Raw genomic sequence first — 23,167 nt, 5'->3', positions numbered from 1 at the left:
CCTCCGAGGCGGGCCTGGCGCCTGCGCAGTGAGCCGGGGAGGCCAGGAGGCTGCGGGCGGGCGGAGGAATGTGTGTTACAGTTAAATAGTGGGTCCGGCGGCCGCGGGAGCGGCGAGTGGCGGCGCTTCTGGGCTCGGGCGAGGGAGGCGGGCGGGCGACTGACTGGCGCGGGAGGGGCGGCGGCGGCTGTTCCTGGAGGAGAGGCTCGGGCCGTGCTCCGGCCGCGGGGTTTGCGGAGGCGGCTGCACGGGGGCCCGCCGGCCGAGCAGGCGGAAGGGCTCCATGGCGTGGCGCGGGCTCCCGGGCGGCCGCGGCACCGACAGCTCCTCCGCCGCGGCTGTTAGCGGCGCTCGGCTCCCGTGAGCGGCTGCCGCCGCCTTCTTCCCTGGCGGCCGGGGCCGGGCTGCCTCGCCTCGGCGCCGTTCGCCGGAGTGGGCCGGAGAGCGCGAGCGAGCGAGCGAGCGAGGGGCGCCGCCGCGGGGCCTCCGCCGTCTCCCTCCCACGCGGGCGGGCGTGCCGGGCCCCGGACTAGGCGGCGGCATTTCTGCCTCTATGATGAAGTTCAAGCCCAACCAGACGCGGACCTACGACCGGGAGGGCTTCAAGAAGCGGGCGGCGTGCTTGTGCTTCCGCAGCGAGAGGGAGGACGAGGTGAGCGCGGCGCGGCGCGCCCGCGGCGGCCGGGCCGGGCCTGGCGGGGCTCCGAATGAGGGGTCGAGTCGCGGCGCCCCCCGCCGCCGGTCAGGGGCCACGGCGTTTCCGCGCCCAGCCTCTCGCTGCCCCCAGCCCCCCTCCCGTGGCGCTGCCCACCCATCCGCCTGGCCCCTTTGTGTGCGGGGTGCCGCGGAGCGGGCTGGGCTTGTCGCCCCCTTGCGAGCCTCGTCGGCTCCTGCCCTTCTCCTTCCCCGGCATGGCTGACGGCGAGCTGACTTGGTGGCTGGCCATGAAACTCGTTCTCTGTCTCTCCCCCCGCCCCCCCCCCGAGGTCGGCTCGCGTTGGACGGCTGCAGGTTGTGCCTCTCTTGTGGGGCCTAGAGGCGGCGTGACCCCGCATAATTGGGGCGGCTGCAGCGCGTTGCTGGGGGAGGAAGGAGGAGAGGGCGTTGTGGAATGGAGCCGAAAGTGTCTTTAAAACGTGGTTAGTGCGGGAGAGGCTAAAACTAAAAGCCAGGCAGCCGCTTTTAAAGTCTGCTTTTCATACAGAAACGGACCCACCTTGAACATTGCGCATCCTTAATACTCTAGTCACTAGCCGGACCGATCTGGCTGTCTCCGAAAACGGCATGGTCTGAGTTCAACGACCTCTTTGGAGCTGGGAGATCAAGTTGCTTTTGTGACTGTCACCATTTTTACAAACAACCCCCCACCCCCACTCCATACCACTTGCAGAACAGACAGGTAGGCTGCACTAGTTCCTATTTATGCAATAACAGTCGCCGTAAGTGGCAACTGCAGAACTGGGTCTCCTGCTGCCGCCCCATCTTTGTTGCTTTGTGATGTGTTCAGAATGACTGTAAATCTCTGATATCCTAGTGGTGGGTTATTGTTAAGTTGCAATTCAGATAGCTTAGAGGTAGTGAAGTGGTTTTGAAACCTAGTATATGATGTGCTTACACAGATGTCTGGCACAAAATTGCTTGTAAGGCAAAGTGCACATAAAAATAGATATTGCTTTCAGGCCCTAGTTGAAATTGCATCTTTTGCATACAGTGGAATAGAGTGTAGTAATACTGTAACAGCTTTTAAATACCACACTGCCTCTGTCTCAGAAAAAGTAAAATACTTCATAATACATGAATGTTAGTTTTCATGCATGAGTATGGAAATCTGCTTTTGCTACCACCTTCCTATCTATAAAGAGATTCTTTAACAGCACTACACTTTTTTGCATCAGTTCTTGCATTTCAAAGCAAGATAGTAACCTTTGCTATCTAAATACTTTCTCCATTGAAGTTGCGAATAGTGAGCTAAAGTTGTTAGGATTCCCTGCTGCTTGTAGGACATATCAGCCCACTACTAAAACTTTGCTTCTAGTGCCTGTTCTGAGCAGTTGTTCCAGTAATCTGGCTAAGAAGATACATCCATAAGGATAAGCAAATAAATAAATGCTGAAAAACTAAAGATACAAACCCATGCATGCACACTTGAGAGTAACTGCCATTGATCTCAAAGGTCCTTATTTCTGATAAGTGTAAATACATCTTTGGTTACTTGTTAATGTAGTTTTTCAGCTGTCACTTCCCCAGTTTGTTGAAAGTGAGACAGCGGTGTAGAGTGACTTATCTCCACAAAAGATGTGTAGGTAGCAGAATTTTACAAACCCAATAGTGTACTGTAGCCTTACCCGACCTGGTGCCCTCCAGCATTCAACATTCCTGACCATTGGCCATGCTGGCTGGGGGTGATGGGAGTTGGTCCAAAATACCTGGAGGCCGCTAGGTTGGGGAAGGCTGTATCTACGCAGCATTGTATCTACGCAGACACCTGCAACGTGACTTGTTAGTACTTTGAACTTAAGTACGGAATGTTGTTTGCCCTTCCCTTTCCTCGGGTAGAGCATCCAAATCATTTTGCCTGCACTGAGCAGTGAGGTGTCTAAGGAGTGCTAGCTGCTGTTTGGAGATGCTGTAGAGTTACAAGGAGAAACCAAGACATTCCTGGCTTCATAACACAGCATCTATGTCTTTAACTTTGCCAGCACTAGTCGCATAACCCAGAGGCAGTTCTGCCAAAAGCAGGCTTGGCTGTATCAGCTCTTGGCAAAACCTTTTTGTGTTGTATGATGCAATTGTATAATGCTCCAGTACAGTAGGATCTTGGCACTGGAAGTGTGTTATTGGGTAGGAAGCTCCCCCACAACCACAGTATAACAGACATACAGCATGCTCAAAATTCTCTAACTGAAGTGGGTGTGACTGCCAGCATAGGGCTATAACTGTTTCTTGAGAGTCTCTCAAGAAAAACTAGGTTATTTGGAGGAAAACCTGAATTTAATACAGACATTAATGCTTACACCAGGGCTAGGCTATTGTAGTCCAAAAAACATCTGGAGGGCACCAACTCCCATAAGCCCCAAGCAGGATGGCCAATGGTCAGGGATTATGGGAATTGTAGTCCAAAATCTATGGAGTGCACCAGGTTGCTTACCCCTGGCCTACACTTAGGGCACAATCCTATGGCGATGCCAGGAAGCCTCCGAACTTGGAAGCTTATGGACATCCTATGCTGAGCAGGAGGAGCGGCAGAAGTGAACTTCGCTTCCCTGCTCCTCCTGCTCTGCATTTTAGTTAGACGAGCTTTTTCGCTCATCTAGCTGGGGTGAGTTGGAGTGGGAGGGAAGGAGGCTGCGGAGACCTGGAGATATTACGAAAACTGGCCTCCCCAGTCTACTCCTCTGCCCACCCACCGGCATGCCCCCTTACCCCTCCTCCAAGGTTGCCTTTGCAACCAGTGCGGTTCTCGCCATGCTGGCCGTGAGGGGCAGGGAATGTAGTTTCCTGAATCCGTAGTCGGAGCGCTGTCTCGGACCTTGGATTCAGCAGTCTGAATTATGAGTTCAGAGCTAGCAAGAGCCTCAGGGGCCATAGGATTGCTCCCTTAAATGGTGGTTTCAGTTTTAAGAGATTAAGGGTGCAATCCTATGGCCGCTAGACAGCCATGGGATTGTTTGGTTTTCAGGAACTGACCTTGGAGCCCTGAAAACGCCACCCCTCCCCCACTGCCCTGTGTAGGCAGCACAGATCATCTCCAGCCTCAGAGCTCGGAAGAGCAGCATGGAGCGGAGCAAAAGGGGGCGTTCCCAGTGGCAGGGAACATGGAAGTACCGGCATGATGCTTCCTATATGTCATCTGGCCTGTCCCCACCACTCTGAAGTCCCACAGCTAGATAGCCAAAATGGGCCATATAGCCACAAATGCAGGGTGGCCAAAGGGCAGGGTAAGCGCTTTGCCCTCCCTCCATTGGATAGGCAGTCGCCTCTGAGTTTGGAAGCGGACACCTATCCCCATAAGATTGCTCCCTAAGGGTGCAATCCTGTGCATGTTTAGACAGAAAAAAGTTCTACAACTCCCAGCGTGCCCCAGTCTAAACATGCATAGGATTGCACCCTAAAACTGAGCTTAATCTTAAGACTTCTTTTATGCTACAGCAAACCAAAGGGAGGGGAAGGGGAATCTGACTGCTGAGAAACACTGCTTTGCCTAGTAACTGCTGTCTGCTGTTTCTTGAAAGTTTTGGACACTTAATAGCCTGATCCTGTGCACGTTATGTTGAAAGCAAGTCCCACTTAAAGTGTGACTTCCTTATGAATAAGTGTGCATAGTACAGAAGCATTGGCCTTCAAATTGGCTTTATTATATGTGTACAGAGAAGCAAACAGAAATCTCTATAATCTCTGAGCAGAAATAATTCTGTTGTGTGAAAAGCATGTGTGCTGCAGAGCCAAAGATTTTGGTTGGTGCTTCTAGATGCCTCTTACAAACCAATAATGGTTTGCTATAGCAACCAGCTAGTATGTCTGGTTGTTCAGAAAGTATAGGAACTTCAGAATGGGGAATTTTTATTTTAAATCACTCAACTCTATTTACAAGCAGGTGAACACAATTCTGTTTATCCCCAGTATTTGGAAACTGGAAATCTACTGCCAGTTCACATGGAACTTCTGGGTATTATGACTAAAAGCTGTTTATCTGTCTATAAAGCAATCTAAGTTAGTGCCAATAAATTTCTAATTGTATTGCATTATACTTCACATTACTAACTGGAAAAGACCCTGATGCTGGGAAAGATTGAAGGCAAAAGGAGAAGGGGACGGCAGAGGATGAGATGGCTAGATAGCATCACTGACGCAATGAATATGAACTCGAGCACACTCCAGGAGAGAGCGAAGGACAGGAAGACCTGGCGTGCTATGGTCCATGGGGTCATGTAGAGTCGGACACGACTTAACAACTGAACAACAACAACAATACTTCACATTGATTGTTCTTACTGGGCCACTACCAATGTCATTGGTTGAGCCCAAGTTTTAGTGTTGTGAGAGAAGGCAAAAATAGTATGATAATCCAACACACCTGAGTCATCTTTCCAGTATTTAGTTTTGATATTCCATATTTAAGCTTCTCACACAGTACTGAGGCTATAGAGGGAGCTCTAGCCATTCTAAAAAGTGAGATACCCAGCATCTTTTAACTGCTATTGTAGGTTTGAATAGTATACTTTCAAGGAGTGAGATAGTAACTACCTTGGACATCATGCAGCTAACCACTTGTCCAGAATGTCTAACAACTTTGGGTGAGTTGCTTGGCAGATCCATTTCTCAAAATTCACAGAAACATATGGACCGAGACCATACATTGTTGTTAACTAGTCAACTCCTTGTGCTTATTGGGGAGCCTTGGCAGATCTGGTGGTGATGAAACAATTTGTCATGGCTTCAGAAATAGCAGCAACAGTTACTTTTCTCTTACTATTAACCCGAAACAACCTCAACCAACATTTTCTTCTTAAATGGACAGGTCTTAAACGGATGTTGTATTTCAGAAAATTCTTCAAAGAATTGCAGTTCAAAATCCATATAGACTCCTAGATTCAGTTTTACTGTAACTTCTATGTTCCTGCAAAACAAGACATCTTAACAGTCATAATGAAAGTAAAGAAAATGCAGGTGCTGTGGAAATAGGAAACAAAGTGTTCTGTTACAAAGGGCAAGTCTTGCAGTTCTGTCCTTTTAAAGTGCCTGTTACATCTTGGATTTCTGTGTAACAGTTTATACTATATAAACTGTCATGTCAGTAGACTGTCAGTTGATAGAGACTGCTTGTGACTTTCAATTAGCCTCTGCGGGGCTAGCCAGAATCTAATTGCTCCCAGTAACGAATAAGAAGCTGGCATCTACACCACTGGACAGGATTCAAATAGCTTTTTTTTTTTTTTTTTTACTTTTAGTAACCAGGGGTATCCTGATCTGTAAGTTCTTCTGATGGAAGTATGTTTCCTCACAGCAGCATTTTTGTGTGTGTGCTTTTGGAGAATGAACAACCACAAAAGTCTTGATGCAGGGGTGTTGAACCTATTTTAGCCTGAGGGCAGCTGAATTGCATTTCGGAGAAGCATTCCGGTGGTGGGTGGGGATATAGGCAAAAGGGATGGGGCCAAAATACCAGCATAGTTCAGCTTAAAGCTCTTGTTCCCAGTAACAAAGCCTTAAGAGAGGCATTTCAGCCTTTTAGAATGGGGGGAAAAACTGCACAAAACCTGGGAAACCACCAAACAATTGGTGGTTGGAGGAAATGGGGTAGGTGCAGGGGAAGGGGATGTGGAGAACCCCAGTCGGGCTAGATTTGGCCCCTGCCCCTGAGGTTCTGCCAGTGACATGGGGTGGTGGAAAAATTTCCAGTACTCCATTTTTCCACTTAACTTTTTCTGTTTCATAAGTTCATTAATAAAAATGAATGTATGTCAGTTGCAAATATAATATTGGGCAACCTTGGCAGTTTCAAAGTTGTAATGTTTTTCAGGCCAGGATACATATTTATCACTGAAATACATATATGTCTCAGTGAAATGGAACTAATAAATAGTGACAATGAAATTGAAGATTCCTCAACAGCGTTAAAGGAAGAGAGTTGAATTCTGTTGAAATTGGTGAATGGTTGTCAGCATATCATGCACAGTTCTTTGGGTTACTAAAATGTATTAGTTTGTCAGTATTCCAATAAAAATGTTTACATAACATAGCATTTGAATCACATTAAGAGTGCTTTAATTTTTATTTCGGATAGGCCAAATACTTCTGATGTATTGGGACAAAAAAATAACATGGTGTAACGTTTTTGCTTTGTTTACTAAATACAAGTAAAGTAGACATGCTAAATTAGATCTCTCTAGGGCAGGGGTGGGCAACTTGAGTTCCTCCAGGAGTTTTGGCCTACAGCTCCCATCACCTCTAGCCAACATAGCCAATTGTGAGAGATGATGGGAATTGTAGGCCAGAAGTTGCCCACCCCTGTGCCTAGGGCACTGGAACATTTTCTCATGCAAACTGAATTTTTTCCTCTGCAAATGATCCTGTGCAAATCAAATTTTTGAATTTTCCAGTTCAATTTTTTCTGGAAAACCCACATCATGGGGTTCCAGACCACTCTTGTAATGGGTAAAAATCACTGTTGTACAGTCCTTCCCAATATAATAATAGAGACAAAGAGTACAAAACATTTGTCAAATAGGCGAAAGCCATGTGGTAAGAGGATGGCCTTTGGTATGAATGATGCTTCTTACACTATTCAAATTAGAACATAGTTCCATGGGTGTCTATGGCAATAGGGGAGACAGCTAGCCTCTTGACTTAGAGCCCTGAATGGGTGTGTCTATCCGAGCTTTTAAAATGATTCTGTGGTACATGCTAGAATCATGTAAGCACAGAGATTGTGGTAGCAATATATTGTTTGGAGTGGGAATGGTGCTGTGTTCTGACCCACCTGAAATGTTCTCATTTTGTCCTAACTACCATCATGTTTATGCATGACTGTTAGGTTGATGACATGGTGCTAAGCAGTGTGAATGGCCTTTCTGCACTGTCCTTGCCTTAGATTGAACACTTTGGCAGGGGTACATGGAACTAGAAATAGTTGTGATACCTTTTAGCTTACAAATGCGAGGCAGTCAGTTATTTAGTCCAATTTGGTTAAAGGCCTGGGTTAGTACCTAACAGGTTGACTTTGGCCTAAGTAGATGCTATAAGGGCTGATAGATAAATACACATTGGGCCAGGTGAGAAAATAGTATTTGGGGGTGATCCTTCAATCCCAACCTTCATTCAGTTGGCTGCAGTATGGTCCTTGTTATAGAGGAAAGGCCTCCTATTAGTGTCTGTAAGCCATCCATCAAAGGGAGTCTTCCTCACACTTGGAGCCCTGAGCAGGGCAGTCTTTAGGTACTATTGACAGTTGGTATTTTGACCCACCCCTTTGTTTCTCTTCACTTCATACACTTTTCTAGGTTTGTTTGAAATGAGCATGCTCAGCCTAGACCTGTGCATTTCAGTAAGCTGAAGGCAGGATGTGCTTCCACACTAAGTAGAGTAGTGACACTTCATTTTACTCACTATGTCGAATCTATTTGGTATAAAATAATGATCCTTCTCTGTCCCGTCCCCTGGTAAACACCAGCCTTGTAGAAAATCTGACTTTTTATAGAAAGAATGGAACAGTTGTTCAGTCTTTGCTTTTTAAAGAAGTGTTTTGTTGACATGCAGTGATGAATCAGGTGGGTGAGGCTTGTGTGGTGATAGGTTCACCTGCCTATCTATATCTGCACACCTTCACTATTACCTTTCCTGTTGGTGCTACTCTATTAGCATTTTTAAATTATCTTTCAGTTTATTCTAAAATGTGCTTTCTTTGCCATTTGAAATGTGTGTGGTAGCACCTGCCATAGTGCCTAAATAGTAAGTGAGGAAACAGTTCCCCTGAGGCAAAAAAAATAAAACTTCTCCTTGCCTGAGCAGTCAAGGTGGTTGCTGAAGAGATTTTCAGAATGGAGCAAGGAATTATTTGAGTGTTCCAGGATTATGGGAGAAAAGAAATGTGGGAGAAAATTTAGAGGCTGGGTAAGTAATTTAGGATGGAATAATTGTACTACTGGCTTGAGATGAGATAAAACCATCCCCTTTTGCCTTGTTCTAACAACTACTTTTGAACATAAATATTTGGCAGTCCTCCACCGCCCAGTGTCTAATAACATATCCAGGGATCTACCACTGGAGTTACCTCCGTCTGATTTTCCTGTCAGAGCTCCTGGATCTTTAACAGTTATCTAACAGGTAGATACTGTATTGTATTGCATCTTGCATTCTGTTGTGAACCAGCCACCTTGAAGGTATGCGTCATTGTCGTCATTATTATTATTATTGCATTTACAATCTGCCTCTTTTTCCTCCAAGGTGGCTTACATGATTCTTCTCTCCATTTGTATCCTCACAAAAACCCTGCAAGATAGGTTAGACTGAGATTCAGTGTCTGGCCCAAAGTCACCCAGTGGAGGTGGCACTGATTGAAATTACTAAATTAAAAGGTGCTTTAGCACACAAAAAAATGATATGGTCAGAACTTTCCCATTCCACACAGCTATGTCACACCCACTAGTGTGGATGGAATATAGCAGGACTTTTAGTAGACAGTAGAATAGTATTTTGAGAAACTTTTCCATTAATGCTTGAAACAAGTCTATTGGACCCTGTTAAATACCTTAACATTCTGTCCACACACAACCTGTCATGGTTGGAAATGATAGATAGTTGATACACAAGTTTAGAATATAGTAAATTGGTATGTGGATATCTAAAAATACAGGAAGTTAGTAAGGCTTTTAAAAAACCCAGTATTATTCCTACATCCTTTAGGATGCTTACTCAGAACACATTTTCTTGGTTATAGTTCTGAGAGATCCAGGTGTTGCCAATGCATATTTTGAAAAATGTCTGTTATAGTTCCCAACACTGCAATGGGTGTCATGATGAATGAGATTAACCTTTGTGGAACGTTCTGTGTATGACTGGACCAAACTTTTCTGGAGGGCAATCCTCCCATAGGAAAGCTATACTATTGAGTTCTGAATTTTAGTAATGTTTTCTGTTCTGTCAAAGTAACTTTCACAGGGCAGTATCTATCTGTTTTGTATCGGGAGGAAGGAGGATTATCCAGTTCTAAAATAAAATAATCATGGCAACCAACATTGTTACAAATATCTGATATAATTAAGAAAATAGAAATTTATGATAAATGTAAAATTTGGTCTATAATTAATGCTACGTATGTTTTGAAACTGACTTTTGATTATATGGCACAATGTTCACTTTATTTAAGGTCTTTACAATGGCAGAAGTTATTTATGTTAACACCTGCTTTTCTGCACTAATGCTAGGGTCGGTCATTCAAAACAGTGTCCTGTTTTGATATGTCATGGCTCTGAATCTTATGTAATGGTACAAAGCCATGTATTTAAGCTCTAGGCAAGCCAAACAATGACTCCTTCCTCCCTGCACTAGTAACTAGACCCTCTGATCACAGGCCTGGACAATGTAAATGCTGATTGAAACAATTTCACTAAGCTGAGTGTTTTGATGGAGAAGAATAATCCTGTTCATAATTGTTGGTGGTCACTCACATGACTATGGAAAGCTCTAGTTCCTTCACTGAAAAGAAATAAAGTATCATTCAGTTTATGTTTACAGCAGAAAACATTCAAGTTTACCTGTCTTTAAAAAAAATCATATTCATAAAATTCATAAATAAAGTAGGATGTATGGGAAACAGTTTAGAGACACTTGGTCAAAATAAACATAATTTTTAAAGGGCAGAATCCAATATTGCCACTTGCACAATAGGACATTCTCCCTCTCTCCTCCCCTCCCAAAAATCTACTCCAGAGGAGTGACCCACCCCTCCAGAGCAGATTTTGAGGGCTTACGGGGGAATTTTCACTTCCTGAATCCACTGACAGAAGCAGAACTACTTCATTGGATTTCACACAAATTACCTGCATCCGTATTGCATCTCTGACCCTCTTAGTTATATTTGTAGCTTCCCCTATTCCTTGTTGATGCTACATCAGGAGGTGTAACAGAATGCTCATACGCCTCAGCAGTATTCATAATTACCTGTCTTGGCTTTCAAACAGAGTAAACTGAACATGAGGACTTTCTGGAGAGTGAACAATAAGTTACTTTGAGCTGTAATTTTCTGTGCAGGTTGTATTGTATTGTTTTGGTCTATTGTCTTCTGGCTTCCTTGTGTAGAAAAGAAAAGAGGTATAGAAAAGAAATACCTCGCGTAAACCCCTACAGTTTCCCCGAAAAATGGAGAATGGGCATTTGTTAGGATAAGTCTGACTGAAACAGTCATGAAGATGGTGATGGAAGTGTTACAAAGGCAATATGCGCTTGAAAACCAGTCACTGTACAAGTCATATGTGCAGCGGAAGTCTAGAAACTGCGATGTGCCTGGCTATTAACAGACTGCGTGGCAATATTATCGTATATATCAAACAGATTGATTGGCCTGGTTTGCACGTTACGACAACCCAAAGTATGGGTTGTCGTTACATGTGAATCCAGCACTACAGTTTAACTATGGGTTGTTAACCATGAACAACCTAGGAAGAGAATAAATGTTTTATTGTTGGCTTGTGAACTCTGGGTTGCTAACAACCCATAGTTAAACCATAGCTCATGGTTCACACATAACCACAGCCCATGATTCAATCCATACTAAGCCTGTACTCTGGGTTGTCATTACATATGAACTGGGTCATTATCTTCAAACTGGGTGATAATGGAGTTGAGAGTACTGAATAATGTATGCATTTCAAATACAAAACGGTAGCATCCTGCTTAGAGTTCTAATGTTCAAAAAATACTGTTCTGTAGTTAATGCATAATGGGTAAATGTTATATTAACAATGCTGTAATTGCCTTCAGCCTAAGTTCTAAAACATGGAGTTATTCCAAAGAACAATTAAAACGGGAGGTTTTTCCAGTGAATTGAGCAAAGCCATTATAATTTGGGTAATGTGAAACTATACTTGTATTTAGTTTTACTGAAGAAAATGTTAAAGTTTTTCTGCCACTCTTGAGAATTATAGACACCCTATAGCTTAAACAACCCAGAGTTCACAACCCAACAACAAACCATAGGATCTCTTTCTGGGTTGTTTATGATTAACAACCCAGAGTCCACTCGTAGTTCCAGGTTTGTATGAAACAACAACCCAAGATTCGACAACCTATACTCTGCCCATACTCTGGGTTGTTGAATGTGAGTGAGGTCTCAAGGACAGAGCATATCCTGAACGGGCCTTGGGCCTCTACTGAGATGAAGAGGATTTGGGTGTGTTTGCATAAGTAATATTCTTAATCCTCTGGCAGAAACTTAAAGACTGCCTTGATATCCTGAATTTGGTCCTGTTACTACTGTTAAGGCACAATCCTATGGCTGTTAGACAGTGTTCAGGCAGCCACAGAATTTTTCAGTTTCTGGGAACTGAGCTCAGTTCCCGGGAACCTCACTCCCCACCACCTTGTAAGCAGTACAGTTTGTCCCTGCCTCTGCACTTGCCAGAGCAGTGCGCAGCGGGAGAAAAGGGGGTGTTCCTGGGGGCAGGGAGGGGAAGAGACTGTGGAAGCATCATTACAATGCTTCCTATGCACTGTCCAGCCTCCCCCCGGTTCCAGTGCGCCCCAACTAGACAGCCAAAATCGGCTGTCCAGCCACAAATGCAGGACAGTCGGAGCACGGAGGAGAGAATCCCCTCCGTGCTCCACCCACCCTGCATTGGATAGTTGGCCGCCGCGGAGTTCTGTCCCCATAGCATTGTGCCTTCCATGTCTTGTAGATTGGGGATGATTCACCTTAGTAGATCACTGGATACCTTTATTCTCATTTGGACATGTGGGGATACTGGGCAGCCCCATGAATATGAATGGTTTGCGCTATATAAATATATTCTATACATAATTCCTGTCACCATTTATTGTTCAGGTAGTCAAATCCAAGACGTGCCTAAGGGAACATATACTGTATGCTGATACCATAGTTTCATGATGCTCTTGGTCTTTTTTGTTTGTTTTCTTTTGTAAACCACTTTAGGATTTATTTCAAATGAGAAGCAGTATATAAATAATGGTTAATAAATAATCATAAATACTGTCCTTGCAATTAGAAGGAAAATATTTATAATTATTCACTAAAGCATCTCTGCAAAACAAGACAAACAATTGAAAACTGTCAGAAAGGACTAAGATGCTTTGAATAAACAACTTAATTTCGTCTTATCGAAACTGACAGTCTTACATTAAGGTGACTGAACTATGTAGGGATTCAGGACAACATACTTAAAAGTTGATGGATACTCTGTGGCTTGAAAATGTATATATACATTTATATTTTTATTGCAAGAGGAAGGTGCAGAATTCTTAGAGCTTACAGCCTTTCATTTCCAGATTAAATCTGATAATTTAAACAGTGTACCGTGCCTAGATACAGGGCCTGTTCACACATCACGCTAACCCACAGTGGGTAATAAGCTACGCAGGGTAGGTTGTTTTGCAAATAAGCTACTGTGCTCCCATCAGACGATCAGGCAAACAAGCTATGCAGTGTAGTTTATTTCCCCCACCCCTCCTCCTCCTCCTGCCCAGCCAGCCAGGTATTCCAGCTTCTTTTGCAGTGGAAACAATACCCTGCTGTCCGTCTCTCTGCTGCTTTGTCAGCAGCCTGTCTCCAGTTGGTCCACTTCGTGCTAGGGAAGTCTTCTTCTGCCACCCCCCCCCCCACTTCACAACTGCTTATCAATCCTTACCCGCTGCCCTGTTTGCTTCCTTTCCCATTCCTACGCCGTCTTTCCCAGTTCTTATTCTGCTACCCCAATTTCCAAGACTTTGATGGCTCCCCCCTCACCAGCAACAAACCAACAACACAGAATAAAAATAAAAATACATTTTTTGCTTAATACTGCCTTAAATCTACCCACGGGGACAGTCTCCCAACTCCTTGAAAGTTTGCAGGAATGGGACGAAACTTAATATACATGTTCCCCTTATGGAGATGGACAAGATGCACCACTAGATAATTGTGTGACTTTGCTTTTCCATGGAAAAGAGGATTTAACCACAGGTGAAAATCTTTGGGAACTGTGGTGAGTGGGAATGCTTTGCAGTTGTAGACATGGTTGAATGCAGTAGGAGACACAGCTGAATGTGGTAGGAAAACAACTTTGCTCAAGGTCACTCCGCTGATTACACAGTTTTCTGAGTGAAAGCAACATACCAACCCACTCTAGGTAAAAACTGCAGACCATGGGTTGTTTGGGGGAGACACACCACCATGGAAGGGAAAAACAGCTCACAGATGACGTGCTAACCCATCATGGGTTGTTCCAGAGAACAACCCGCCATGGGTTAGCATGTCATACGAACCCAGTCACAGTTTATTCAGTGCCAGCAATCTATCTCCATGAAGGCTCTCATCAGGTTTTAAATTCACGCAGTCATAAGAAAGCACCATACTTTCTTTTTGCAGGTGCTGTTAGTAAGCAGTAGCCGGTACCCAGATCAGTGGATTGTTCCAGGTGGAGGAATGGAACCAGAAGAGGAACCAGGTGGCGCTGCTGTCAGAGAAGTCTATGAAGAGGTAACAGTTGCAAACTCTCAATTTGAAATGCTACAATGTATCATTTCAAAATGTAATCTCTGGATTTTAACTGATAACGGGCTACTGGTTTTTTAAGACTTAAAGGAATTTAGGTTTTGTTCACAGCATGAACTAGGAGGAGTCAGTTCTGCTTTCTCTCAAGCTTTGCTTCCAGCCAGTAGTCACCTCTGTGCTAGACTTGGGATAATCTATGCTCCCTTGGAGGCCATTGCTACTCTCCACAGGCAGACATGTGGCAAACTTACAATACATGGCAGGAGCCATCTGCATCTGCTTTTTTGGTGTTTCTGAGCAGGGACACCCCAAGACACTTTGCTGCTTGAGGTAAAGGACAAGATGGTGCCCCCCTCCCCAATTCCATGTACAGAAGACTGGCAGCTGAATCTTGCTTCAACACTAGTGACTGGACAGCATCTTCCATTGGACCTGCGGGCAGCAGATTAGCTTATGGGGTGTATCCCAGTAAGCAGTGACCCAGGGTGGGCAGGAGAGTGACCAATGCCTTATTCTGTTACCTAGTCCACAAGCCAGGACAAATTCTTTCAAAATGCTAAATGATGTTTAAATGATTTTTAGTGAGATCTGCACCCCAAGAAGATAGAAAAGAGGTGGTATACCTGCAGTGGTTGCATGGTTTCACATGTGTAAAGACAACTTACAAAAATCTTAATGGAAATCTTAATAAGAGCTGGTGCTGCTATGCAGCAAGGTGAAGTGACCTGCATAAGGCAGCACCAACAGAGGCGAATACCTGGAGTGCTTTGTGTGGTCACTCATACCTCCAGTACAGAACATAAAAACATAAGAGCTGTGCTGAATCAGACCTAGTTCCATCTAGTCCAGCGTTCTGTTCACTCAGTGGCCAACTAGGTGCCCATGGGAAACCCACAAGCAGGATATGAGTGCAACAGCACCATCCTGCCCATGTTCTCCAGCAATTGGTGTACATAGCCATACTGCCCTTGATACTGGAGGTAGCACATAGCCATTAGGACTAGTAGCCACTGATAGTCTTATCCTCCATGAATTTGTCTAACCTCCTTTTAAAGCCATCCAAAGTGGAGGCCATCACTATATCCATAGTTTAATTATGCACTGATGAAGAAGTACTTCTGTCTGTCCTGAATCTCCCACCAATCAGCTTCATGGGATGACCCCAGGTTCTAATATTATGAGAAAGGGAGAAAAATGTCTCCCTATCTACTTTTACCATACATAATTTCATACAGCTCTATCATGTCTCCCTTCACATGCTTTTTCTCTATAGTATCCTCTATGAGTTGCCGCAGCATTACTGCTAGCCCAATTTTTTGGGCACCAGACACTGTGTGTCATGCATACTGTTACCATGCCAGTAATAGTCAAAACGTATAAATCAATAAAGAACTTGAGATGTGCACTCCAAACTAAGCTTTGAGCTGAAATCTTGGTGGAATGGCCTTTGAGAAGCTGTAGCCTTGTTTCTAGCATGACTCTTCAGTGGGGTGAAAGACACTTAAGCATGGCACCCCGTGCCAATAATGCCTGTGTAGAGAAATGAATACAGATGTTGAGATGTGCTCCACACAATAAGCTTTGGGCCACTGCTAACCATGCACCCAAATCTCTAGGAGAGTTTCCACTATGAGTGGTTTGGGCACAGGATCCACATAGGGCCACATCCACTGAGTGTAACATGACCTTGTCCTTTGCGGGGAAAGGCAAAAAGTTAGCTTGGGACATATGGAACATATTTCCAGAAATCACATCTGCGTTTCTGACAGTGGCAGAAGCCCCAACACATATCACTGACAAAACATGGTGGTACTTGAGGTTATTCTATATGATAGAAGCAGTGAATTGTGCAAACTTAATGAGGCAAAGCATCTGTTCTCAAGAAAATTGTGATCCCTGGAGAATATAGATGGCTCTCCAACACACAATGCATGCAATCTATCATGGAGACATATATGGGGAAAGATATTTCAAAAAGATCTGGTTACTGAGTCTTGCAAACTGGAGATGGAAGCGGAAAGGTGGAGCTCAGTGCAGCCAAAATGGGACAACTCCTGGCCAAGCTTGGTCAAAGTGCTGTGAACTGATACACTGTAACTGTAAGAAGGCATGTGAAAGCCTATACAAATGCTGCGGTACCACACTTAACTGCACTGCTCTTTGCCAGAGTGAAGGAAACTGTCTTCAGAAATAAATTGAATAACAGCACTGACATTATATACTTTATATTATAACCTTATGCCATAAACAACAAACATCTAAGGGGTTTATTCAGATTTAGTCACAGTTAAAATGTATTTATAAAATTACCATATCATACTTGGGTGTCATACATTGTCAAATTGCACACATAAGCAAGAAGTTGGCAAGTTTATTTTTGTTTAATATTTGTTGTTGAGTCAGTGATGGATATAAAATTATTTTTCAAAGTCTTGCATTGTTTAACACTTTTTACTGAACCCTTTGCAAGAATGAAAATCCTAACTCTTTTATGATCTTAGAGATCCTATAGAATTTCATTTTGTATTGTGAAAACACAGTCCTTTTTGTCTAGGTATATTGAATTTAAATTTGTCTTAATTCTGTTGGGACCTTACAGTCACCACTGGGAAAATTCTCTCAATTCTTTGTTTATTGGCATGGGGGGGGAGTATAGAAATAAAAACTTATTATTTCAGGCAGGACAGATGTGGAGGGATCCATATGAGGAAATGTTTAGGCATTAGTGTCTGTCCATGGCAAATTTGATGCTATTAACCCCAAGTATGCGTTTTGGTCAAAAATTCTGGTTTAAGAGCTCTGCTAAAATCTGGATTGTTTTAGAAACATGCTTTTTCTCCGATCAGCTAAATCAGTGATGGGCAGGCTTCAGGGTTACAGAATCTACTTGGTGGTTTACTACAATTCCAAGGTCCACCTACTGAAGTGAAATGTAAAAGCCATACATTTAGATTCAAAGAATTCTGAGCACAAGAATTTGTAGTTTGGGGTATTTTGTTTGGTTTACTTTTTTTGAGTACCAGGTCTGAATAGAGCTCATGGTCCTTCCACACAAAAAAATCCACTCCTGGTTACCCCCCAGCCCCAGCTTTCTTCATTTCAGCAGTATAATTTAGGGTTGGGAAGGGTCATTTGTTGCTGTTGTTGCAACTGAGAGTGAGAAATCCTTGCCAATCTACTGAAAATCGCCCAGGATCTACCAGTAGATACTGGTGTAGCTTCATCCCGTCCCTGAACGAAATCAGCCAAAAGCTCAGGGTCAGAACATTTCTCTGAACTAGATTAAGGTTGTACATAATACTCATCCACTTTATTGCAGGGTCACACTTGTTTTATGGTCTCTGATTTGCCCTAATCTGACATTTCCAGGATGTGGTGCAAGAAGGACATGAGTATGTGCTTATTTAAAGTATGGATAGCCCTGGACACTCTTAAAGTATACACCTAGTTTCAAGATAAGATTACATGTGCTGAATTTCTACAAGCATTTCTAAATTCTTAGCTTGTAGAAAAACTACAGAAATTCAAGCTAGGGCGCAAAGTTAGGAGATGATGAAACCATTATTGGACATACTTGGGATGTAGAACTCTGCTTTATAATCTAATGAACTATAATGATAGAAGAGTTGCTGCTTGTAGGGGGAAAAGAAATCTGACCATCTTTATTCCTTGCAGGCTGGAGTGAAGGGGAAACTAGGCAGATTACTGGGCATATTTGAGGTGAGCTGTTGGTTTTTTAAAAATTTTCTTGAATGTACACTCTGAGATGTAGTTTATACTTCTACTAATACAGGGTGGGAGGGAGAATACCTAGGAAACAAGTACTTGAATTAAATACTGACAATTTAATGTCCTTCTGTACTTATCAAGAACAAGGCCAAATTTGGGAATAGGAAAAAACTGCCATATCCACAAACAGTTTATAGGTAGGGGATAAATAAAATAATCATTTATTTATTTATTATATAGGATCCAGCTCTTGCTAGTTAACAAAAGTGACTGATCTATTAAAACTCATTCAGGCAGAAATCCTGACTAAATCCAAGCAGTTATAAGTATGTTCCATTGAAAGCAATGAGGAGGACTTGCAATGGGGGTGTCTGGAAGAACTAGAGCAATCAGTGGACAAAGCATGTTCTGTTCCAGCCCATAATCCACAGTTCCTAATGAGATGAGTTTTAATAGATCAGAAAGTGGAGCCCTATTCATAACATCACAGTTCTCTTGTCAAGCAGAAGGCAAAACTAATATTTGCCTCTAACCTTGGCAAACACATTAGAGGCGCTTCTATAATGCTGCCAGTATTATGCATTTTGCTTTTTCTATTCACTTTTTAATATTTACTCTGATAGTGTTTAATATAATTGTCCTTTCTGTTTTTTAATTTTTTTATTGTGATAGATTTGTGGTAATTCATGAATGTTAACCTTGAACAGTATATTTTATAGTGGAAAGGTGGGAGATAAGTAAATCTCTGATGTTGCAAGTGTGAATTAAAATGTTTGTGTTCTCTTTTCTTCATACTGAAGCAGAATCAAGACCGGAAGCATAGGACTTATGTTTATGTTCTTACAGTGACTGAAATCCTGGAAGACTGGGAGGATTCGGTTAATATAGGCAAGCCTTTTTCTGCCCTGCATGTGCTTTGTACTGCAATATTGGAACGGAATGCTATTTTTAGGACACAACTGGTGTCTAACTTACAGTATGCTACTGAAATTATAGATGTACTTTAAAAAGTTCAAAGTAAAACAAAGAGCAGCTAAGATCAGATTATTTTAACACTAATTGGGCACCTCTAATAGCATTCACAAATCCGTGGAAATAGTTCCAGTTTTCTGCTCTATGACATAATAATCTCTGAAGACATTCTAAGCTGCAAATGTGTTGAAAGAACTTGGCTTATAATGAGAGTCTAGTAATATTCAGAATGCTACATGTTTTAATAAACTAGAACAGGGTATAAGCAGAGAAGAGGAATAGACGGTAGATAAAAACAAGAAACTTGCTTATTGGCAAGGGAGCAGATGGACAAACTAACTTGCATATTCATTTGCACATAATGCATTAAAAGTAGACACCAGCCTGTTAGTCTCTCACACTGAACCATTCAGCCAGCTGTGGTAATTAGAAGCCTTTATTTATAGCTTCAAATGCTCAGGATCCTTATTCAGCACCTAAGATCATAAGACCAACTTGGGATTTCATGAACAGAGTTAAAGATCTTGGCAGCCTGTAGTTAATATCCTTGCTCTTCACAATTCTTCTTGCCGTGCTAAGAGTAGAAACAAGCTCTTAAAGAAGGGTGGGTTCCTAGGGGACTTTTTGGAGTGTTTGTACCACATTTGTTCACCTTGCCCTCTCTAGATATTGAAAATTAGGGAGTACATTTAGGAGCTGCAATAAATACTACTGAAATTAACACATTTTAAGATTCAAGCTATCTGTTCTTTCAAACATTTGCTTTTTCCTCTTTATAGGAAGGAAGAGAGAATGGTTTAAAGTTGAGGATGCAATCAAGGTCCTTCAGTGTCACAAGCCTGTACATGCAGAGTACTTGGAAAAATTGAAACTGGGGTGTTCACCAACCAATGGAAATTCTGTAGTCTCTTCCCATCCTGATAACAACTCTCTATATGTTACTTCAGCACAGACTTCTGGGTTGCCCTCTACTGTAAGATAAACTCTGAATTGCTTTTTTTGTTCACCGTCACAAGGGGAGGTGATTTAGTGGTCATGTGCTATGTGTATAGTCATGGAAATCCTGTGCGTGTGAACAGTTTATGTTCAGACATACACCTTTTTCTTTTTTAGCGAAGTGTAATATTTCAGCAAACCAAAGCCATAGACAGATTTTTAAAGGATGCCTTAAATGGCCCTCTTTGTGGGGTTTTTAAAGCATAGATAACTTAAGTACCTAATTTAAAAGTGAATTTGTAACTTGGCATTTGAGTTTGGCTTAATTTTCTTTCTTAAACTTCCTAAAAATCAAAAACAATTTGGGGAACTTTGCTTTAGAATACTCATTCTTATTTCCCTACTTTGGTACAAAATTAGATGGAGGAGTTAAAAGGCAGCGGAAACCAACAAAAAGTGCCTTCTATATCAATCTTCCTCCTTCAAAACATTTCACATAAAAATCGTAACCAGAGCAGTGCCAGCTTGTCTGCTGTTGCCAATCCTTCAAACTGCTCTTGCTTAGTTATTTAGCCAAACAAGCAGCTTTTAAAAAAAGGGCAAAAATGCCAATCCCTTAACCTGCTTGCTCTCATTTCTTCAAAGTCAGAATTGGTTTTCTTTGCTATTTTATCAGGTGTTGATTCACTATTGGAGACCATTCCACCTTCCTCCAGTCTGTTTCTAGAACATGTGAATCAAATCATTATTGGGAATATAACTGTCCTGAGTTTTAAGAAAAGGGCAGACTACAGATTTAAATGGGTTCCACTAATATCTCCCACCAAAACAGGGATGTAGAGATTTCTCTAAGTACAAGTTCTAATTTCAGAAACCTCTAAAAAGCATTTACACTGAACTTCCTGTCCTCCCTAAAATCAGAACTATGGTTGAGGTAAAGAACTAGCTCTATTGTGAAAGTTGGTCTTTTCTCATTCTTTCTTTGTAACATAAACCCACTGTAAATAATCGAACAGGTGTATAGTGTAAAGTGGAAAGTAAATGTAAATACTGTTGCTCATACAACTAGGTCACCACCTAGGACTTTAGTGTCTTAATAGCTACATAACAGACAGAAACTTCAATAGCTGAATCTTTTCCAGTCACTGTATCTCCCCCTATAGAGTTTCTGCTTATCACACAGCTATTAAAGGTAGAGAAGCCCTCTCTGAGAAAAAGGTGGCAAGCCTACACACTAACTTCAACACATTGTGTAAAAAAAAAAAAAATGCTGCTATAAATTAATCCATTTGCTGTTACAATTTCTAAGGAAAATATTGGTGCCATAAGCTTTCCCTCTAGAAACATGTGGGAATAATATTGTGCCACATAAATGCAATTAAACAAGAGACATCTGTAAGATTTGAATGGTTGTGAGTGTTGCTTTAAGAGCCATAAGTACTACTAATAAGAGATAGACTTGAACATCTGCCACAGGTTAGAACCTCCAGGTGATACTGGCCTAGATTCTTGAATGGAGGGATATGTCACAATCCAGTTTTGTGCTTGAAGAGCCTTATTTTCCATATTCTGGCTCAGATGAAGTTGAAAGAATGCTAACAGTATAGACTGATGGCAGACCCATCAATGTGAAATGTTACACTAATTGGATTGAGGAAATGGCTGGTTCCTAACAAGTATGCATTTTTCTTGAGTCTTGAGTTCTGAGTTGGCACTTGAGCCCCACACTCCCATGCATTATTCAGTTATTCGCAAGCCATATGGTGGTAATATGAGAAATGTCCCTTGGTTATCATAGTGATGAACATAAGAGCAAACTGAAGTTAGGATTCCTATAATTGCTTTCATCTCAAGTTTTGCTTTTGGAACATAAAACCAAACCAAGCTTATAGAAGCTGCATATTGGTAATGCATGATTACTTTGGTTTCTAACATTATGTACTATGTAAAATATGTACAGTTGTCAGTGCTAACTAAATCAAAGGTGATGGCTTATAAATACTCCAGGCTGCTGTGCCACATAGTTTTAAATATATTGGTGTACAGATCTCTTCAGCCTATGCAACTTAAGGTTAAGCCCCTTACTCATACTGACATCGGAAGTCTGTCTTGCAACATGATACACTGGAATAACAAAGATCCATTGTGCCAAAAGTACCAAAGGTACCGTTGTTGCATTTCATTAATAGACATGTGAACCCAGAAAAGTGAACACTGTCTAATCCCATAGTTAGGAGGAATAGGCTGGGCAACATGACTGTGTCAAATATAACAAAGACCTCTTTTGCCAAGATTAAACCACACAGTTGTATAACTCCAGTTAGAGGTTCAGGTTTTCCAGTGAAATGGGCATACAGTGAAGCATTCTTGTGGAGCTAGGATCTACAAGCAAGTTCCCTCTAAGTGACCTTTGAACCTGTAGCTGGCTTCACAAGCCACAGGGATAAAAGTTGAATTGGACCAGATTCTGTAGGGCAGTCCATGTCTTGGACTTACTAAGATGTGGTTTGCAAGGTCAGACGATCATTACCAGACAAGTATAGACAGGTTTTGACTTAATGCAGTGGAAGCTTGTTACAGTGAGTAGTTAATCGGGAAGATGCCATACAAACACTGCAAGGGTATTTATATAGGTTATAGAAGCTATTAAAAGTGAAGATTTCATCCTGAATGCTTATTGCAAACTAACCAGGGCTATTGTCAAAATGTTGAAAAAATTGTTCAACGTGCTTCTGAGAAGTAAAAAATAAATACATTGAAGGAAAACTACCATTTCAGTTGTAAACATTTTGAACTGTGTGCATGGCTTTCTTTTAAAGACTGATGTAAGAATTTTGACTTTTTATATCTGAAATGAACCTCCAAAATAAAACATTGAAACACAATTTACAAAGATTGCGGCTCCTTTATGAAGCAGTTCACCTCATGAATATAAGTGTTGGGACAAGTAATCTTGGCTGTTCTCCTTATGCCCATTCATTCGTATGCTTCCGTAACTGAGCACAAGTTTCAGTATGGCTGGCCCTACTTCAAATCAAGGGTACACTGTAGAACAAAATGAAGTTGTATTATTATAAAGCATAACAGTGGCTTTAATCCCATTACTGTGGGCCGGGCATGTTATACTTGTAATTCAGAACAGGGGCCATAGCTTTACATGCAGGAGGTCTCAAGTTCAATTTCTGGCATCTCCAGTTAGAAGGATTAGAGAGCAGGTGATAGGAGAGATGGCTACCAGAGAGCTACCAGTCAGAGTAGGCAATACTGGGCTGAATGGACAAATAGTCTGACCTGGTATTAGTCAGATTGCAATTCCAAGTTATATGC

At 42.3% G+C, this 23,167-nt stretch overlaps 1 protein-coding gene across 3 annotated transcripts; it reads left to right on the top strand.

Moving 5' to 3' along the window:
* Positions 1 to 30: 30 nt before the first annotated feature.
* Positions 31 to 22,728, top strand: NUDT4 (nudix hydrolase 4). Of its 3 annotated transcripts, none has more exons than XM_084810285.1 (6): positions 31 to 88; positions 468 to 652; positions 14,078 to 14,188; positions 17,879 to 17,923; positions 18,733 to 18,820; positions 19,684 to 22,728. In XM_084810285.1, the coding sequence occupies exons 2-6, from the start codon at positions 554 to 556 to the stop codon at positions 19,884 to 19,886; spliced, it is 546 nt and encodes a 181-aa protein (XP_084666411.1). In that variant the 5' UTR covers positions 31 to 88; positions 468 to 553; the 3' UTR covers positions 19,887 to 22,728. The 3 variants fall into 3 exon arrangements, with proteins under 3 accessions (XP_084666411.1, XP_084666409.1, XP_084666410.1); XM_084810283.1 differs by having other exon boundaries at positions 32 to 88; positions 18,736 to 18,820; positions 19,684 to 22,721; XM_084810284.1 differs by lacking the exon at positions 31 to 88 and having other exon boundaries at positions 368 to 652.
* The last annotated feature ends 439 nt before the right edge of the window (positions 22,729 to 23,167 follow it).

This window comes from Heloderma suspectum, chromosome 7, assembly GCF_057233095.1.
Source record: "Heloderma suspectum isolate Gila_16-S chromosome 7, 16-S_ref, whole genome shotgun sequence".
In the NCBI taxonomy this organism is placed as follows: Eukaryota; Metazoa; Chordata; class Lepidosauria; order Squamata; family Helodermatidae; genus Heloderma; species Heloderma suspectum.
This window is presented reverse-complemented; position numbering and strand designations above follow the sequence as displayed.

Excerpts from the sequence above, each read along its gene's own strand:
- NUDT4 (XM_084810285.1), top strand. The coding sequence starts at position 554 with ATGATGAAGTTCAAGCCCAACCAGACGCGGACCTACGACCGGGAGGGC. Across the intron at positions 653-14,077 it reads GCAGCGAGAGGGAGGACGAG|GTGCTGTTAGTAAGCAGTAG; the intron begins GTGAGCGCGGCG and ends TTCTTTTTGCAG. Across the intron at positions 17,924-18,732 it reads GATTACTGGGCATATTTGAG|CAGAATCAAGACCGGAAGCA; the intron begins GTGAGCTGTTGG and ends TTCATACTGAAG.